We start from the raw sequence: 4,702 nt of genomic DNA on the forward strand, positions 1-4,702 counted from the left end.
TAATCTTCCCATTTAAGAGACCAGGTGCATAATTGCATGGCCTGAGACTATGTGCTTGCATTCAGAGGCAGAAGGTTTGTGCATGTATCTTTGTCTGAATGGTATAATAACATAGCGTCACGTTCTACAGCCTACATTATACACATGCTGACCATTATGAGCTTCACTAATCCACCTACCAATGTCCAGGGTCAGTAGAGAAGTTCTTCAAGCTTAGACTTGAGGGTGAATGTGCAAAGTCCTCCAGCCCACCTAGTCTCTCGCAGTCCTGAGATGGAGGATCTATTAGTAAGGGCAGGCATTGTCCAGGGCATTCCCATAGCTTCCTGTCCTTTACAGATCTTTTCCTGCAAGTCTGGTTCACAAGACAAGAAGTAACAAGTTCATAGGATTAGTTGAGGGACCGCTGGGTCAGTCGTAGTGTTCCTCTGGTGGTTCTACCTAACATTCCTGAAGGTCGCTGGGTAGAGCTCAGGGCAGAGGTTTCCCGATGCTGCCCTGACTGTTTTAGTGTCTGCTGGGATGTACGGAACTGAAACCTGTTCCGGTAACGCAGCGACTCGGAACGTAGCAACAGTCGCGTGTATTGCACTTCAGGCATGATAAGTTTTAGGCACATGTCCTGAGGCAGGCCTGAGCCTTTTCGTGAAATGTTAGCAGGAAGATCATAGCCGACAATGGCCACTTTGGAGCTGGGCTGCCAGGGCCGCAGGTCTTTGTTGGTGATCTGAGCAGCAGAACGCAGCTGAGGCAGTCGGCCGCCAAAGCAGCCTCGTACCAGCTGATCCCGGGCACGCCTCAAAAGCTGCACTTCCCTACCCACACACGCCAGCCCTAGTGCATTAAGCTGTCGCCACAGTGAGGCGTTAAAATGGTCGTAGAGCACTGCATCAATGGCATTCCACGCTCGAATTTTGGCTGTGAGCTCTTCTGAAAGGCTGCTCTTTGAGGAAGGAGTGCGCATGTTGAGTTTGACATACAGCACATCTTCCAAATCCCATGATAACAGACGCCGCAGCAAGACCAGCGATTCATCAAAATGTTCTGCAATCATGACCAGGGAGAAAGTGCGTTCTACCTCTGCAGCAAATCGCTTTGCATACATTGCTGCATCTGCTGCTGCTCGATCCTTGTCACCACCGAGGTCAAAGGTCAACGTGTTCCTGGCGTACATGGAGTCCTTTTCTTCTGGACGGTAGTAGGACCAAGGCTGGTCCAAAAAAGCCTCCAAGGAGCCATTGGGGACCCTCTTGAAGCTCTGGCAGTACTGATTATAGTAGCTAAAGAGAGATTCGAACATGGCTCCTGGTTCCCGTAGGATGGTAATATAGACGGTGTCATTGGGCATGAGACGTCTCACCTCAGAGTGGCTGAAGCGCAAGTGGTTGGTGATGATGTCCGGTGGCATGGTGTGAGGGTGGACAAAGTGGCTGCTGAAGAGGCGTGGGTAACAGAACTGGTGGTCACAAGCAGTGACGGGCAGCGCCACCGTAAGGTTGTAGTGCTCAGCAAAGCGAAACAGCATGTTCTGCACTGTGGAGCTGGCTGTCTTGTGTGTCTTCAGGAAGACTACGCTGGTGTGCTTGTGACGTGGGCTGCTGTCTGGAGAGAAGGGGGAACGGATGGATGGGCAGCCCAGTCTGAACACTTCAATAGTCCTGGAAAGAACACCAAGAGAAAGAGAAAATTCATTTCACTGACAGTTTCACTTAAATGAAACAAAGACGATTCTGTTCTCACAGCAAAACAAACTCACGGCGAAATGGTATGCTTCGGGCAGAGGTCGATTGTACAGTGTTCAAGGCTAAAGTATAATTTGCTTGCTTTTATTTATTGTTTAAATTACCAGAGAAACTAATTTGTAACTTTCTGTATGTGTTTATTCATAGAAAGTTAGTGAAGTCCATTCCACATTCAATTACATAGCACACTTCAAAACCAAAATAAGGTCAATATTACCCACCTATGTAACAGGATTAAAACAATATCCTCAACCCTTTTCATGTTGTTCAACATTCAGAGGTCTCTCCATGGTCCAAAGATCTCTAAATGCCATTTCTCAGCTGTGGGCCGTTCAGCAACGCATAGAGAGAATGCCTAAGCTATTTCAGACCTTCTTCCATTATACTGAGCTAGTGCTATTGTGGCCTTGGCTAGTGCTTAGATTAGTGTGAACCCGACTACGCCACCTAGGGAATTTCGCCCTAGGAAATAACCCCAAGTACTTTCCCAAAAGCACACAGGTACGTTCCAAAAAAAGAGAAGAGACACGAAATGGAGTTCAGTGTACAAAGTCCTTTACTCTCAGTTGTCTTACAACATTTAAATAACGATTTTATTAATAAGTTTTAAAAAAAGAATAAAACAAAAGAATACAGTGGGATTTTACCTATTGACTACTAAAAGTAACCCCTACAAGGTTATTAACTAGATTCGCTCATCACAATGATCCTACCAGTTGCATACATTTTAACCGAGTTCCAGCAGACGCTATCCTATACAGAGTTCCAATACTAGAGACTATACAACCCACACACAGGTTACCAAAAAGAACCCCCTTGGGGTAGTGACTTCACACACAACAGATCGAGTGCCCAGGAAAAAGGAAAAAATGTACAAAAAAGGATAACCAGTCAACCAAAGGGACACTCATATACCAGGTTGCTCTGCAAGAACAGGTAAAAATACACAATTACGTTAACAGGCAGATCACACGCTTAAAAGGACTGTAATACCCACAGCCCGAACACCATCCAAAATAATAACCAAAATAAAAGGGGTTAGACTGCTCCTGAACTACGGTGGCTGCACAAGCCCAAAAATAACTAATGGCCCAGTGACAGCTCTACCTGCTACACTATGTAAAAACGCTGGACCTTTTTCCAGCATGCAAATAGATTGGAGAGCTGGCAAATGTTTGTAAAACATTATCTGAATATTATAAAAAAAAAGTATTTGGGATTAATATCACAAACATTGTGGAAAATAACTAAAACCCTGCAAAAAAACCTTTAAATTTTGCTGCTCTGTTTACAATGTTTACATGACTGTTATTTCCGATCTGTGACCTAGTTCATGTACTCAGAAGCTATACATATTTTTTACCTTAATAAGAGCTTTAGAACTTTTATATAGGTGGTTGGTATAACATAGTGGGTAACTGCTTCCTTCACACAGCAGAATGGGGACAGGGGTTTGGAAAAGATGAGTTAATTTGTAACGTAATTCCTCTTAATAATTCTTCTTACCAGCTGAGGTGACCCCCATGATGTAACAGGAAGCTTACAGTAGTAATCGCCACTAGAACCAGGAATATCTTCTTCTGAGACATCTCTCAGTGCCTCTTACTAAAAGAGAGAGAGAGAGAGAGAGAGAGAGAGAGATGTCGTTGGTTAAACATCTAATTGTATGCCCTTGTGTGTTTGTTCCTGAGCACTGTTTAATTTTCTTGTCAGAAGAACATTTTAACAAAATGACAGAAGTGAGACAACCGCTTTCTGTGAAAATGGCACTTGCTGGTGAGGGGGTGATAGAGGGAGAAAAGTAGAGAGCAAAAAAGAGATAGCAGGAACAAGAAGCTGTCAGAGTTGAATGACAGTGTCCCTACATCACCTGACAAGGGCACCAAGCAGGAATGAATTCTGGGAAGGAATCCAAGCAGGTCAGGGCCTCCTCTACTCTCACTTGCATTACAATGGCCGCCCCTGGCTTCTGATTACATCTCATTCCTCTCCCCCATTTACTTTAGCCGTCTTAAATAACCCTTTAACATAAGCTCCCTTTTCCCACTGATCAAATCCTGATATGAAGGAGTTAAATTAGCAGTCGCATTACCAACGGACTAGTTATCTTGCTATCCAGTATGGCATAACAAGCAGGGCTAAAGCAGGGGAAAAACTAGAATTAGGACTCAGACCTATATAGTGCTAATGAATGCAGATAAACCAACTCCAGCCTGCAGTGAAGTTACATAACCTTCTGCTTCTACGCTATAGGCCAAAAAGTATGGAGATACTCATTATAATTAATTTAGACACTTTAAAGTGCACCCATTGTGCTCACTCAGTTATGCACACGCACACTGTCTTCATAAAAAGGCATGAAATAACACGGTACGCTCTGGAACCTAAGGTCTGGAGGCCCAAGGCATCATTGGTATTGGTCATGGAGATCTGGAGAGGTGGTTGTGATCCAGAACTAGTCTCGCAACACAAGTGTCTGAAGTCTGAACGCTTGTCAGATAAGTAAGGTGTGTTACTGCAGCAAAGAGAATTAGTCGACTAATATCCATAATTTCAGAAGAAATGGTGGACGAGCAGGTTTCCATATAATGTTTTTACGGCTTATTGAACTTGCTCGTTAGTGATGTGGATTCATGAATGGGGCAACACACTGGCGCACTACACAGGTGGTGACACTTGCTTTGGTGCTTGGGGGTTACACCCCAACCTCACTGTGCTCACTGTGACACTGATCTGGATAAAGATGTTACAGAAAATGAATGAACAAATGATTTATGAATTTGAATAGTTTCTTATGAGAATGTTACACCTTATTTTGACAAAAAAAAAAACACAATTAATCTCAAAATCCATCCATGCTATATTTATAAACCTAATATCATAGAAATAATTGAGTAGATAAAATTTTTGTTTCAGTTCCACCAATACCATAAAACAACAACTCGATGCATTCTAAAAAC

At 43.4% G+C, this 4,702-nt stretch overlaps 1 protein-coding gene across 1 annotated transcript; it reads right to left on the reverse strand.

Moving 5' to 3' along the window:
• Nucleotides 1-391: 391 nt before the first annotated feature.
• Nucleotides 392-3,331, reverse strand: gal3st3 (galactose-3-O-sulfotransferase 3). Its single transcript, XM_066680423.1, has 2 exons — nucleotides 3,249-3,331; nucleotides 392-1,658 (listed from the first exon to the last, which is right to left on the reverse strand). Exons 1-2 carry the CDS (start codon nucleotides 3,329-3,331, stop codon nucleotides 392-394), a joined length of 1,350 nt encoding a protein of 449 aa, XP_066536520.1.
• Nucleotides 3,332-4,702: the final 1,371 nt, after the last annotated feature.

Source organism: Hoplias malabaricus, chromosome 9 (assembly GCF_029633855.1).
Source record: "Hoplias malabaricus isolate fHopMal1 chromosome 9, fHopMal1.hap1, whole genome shotgun sequence".
NCBI lineage: Eukaryota > Metazoa > Chordata > Actinopteri > Characiformes > Erythrinidae > Hoplias > Hoplias malabaricus.

Excerpts from the sequence above, each read along its gene's own strand:
- gal3st3 (XM_066680423.1), bottom strand. The coding sequence starts at position 3,331 with ATGTCTCAGAAGAAGATATTCCTGGTTCTAGTGGCGATTACTACTGTA. Across the intron at positions 1,659-3,248 it reads CATGGGGGTCACCTCAGCTG|GACTATTGAAGTGTTCAGAC; the intron begins GTAAGAAGAATT and ends TGTTCTTTCCAG.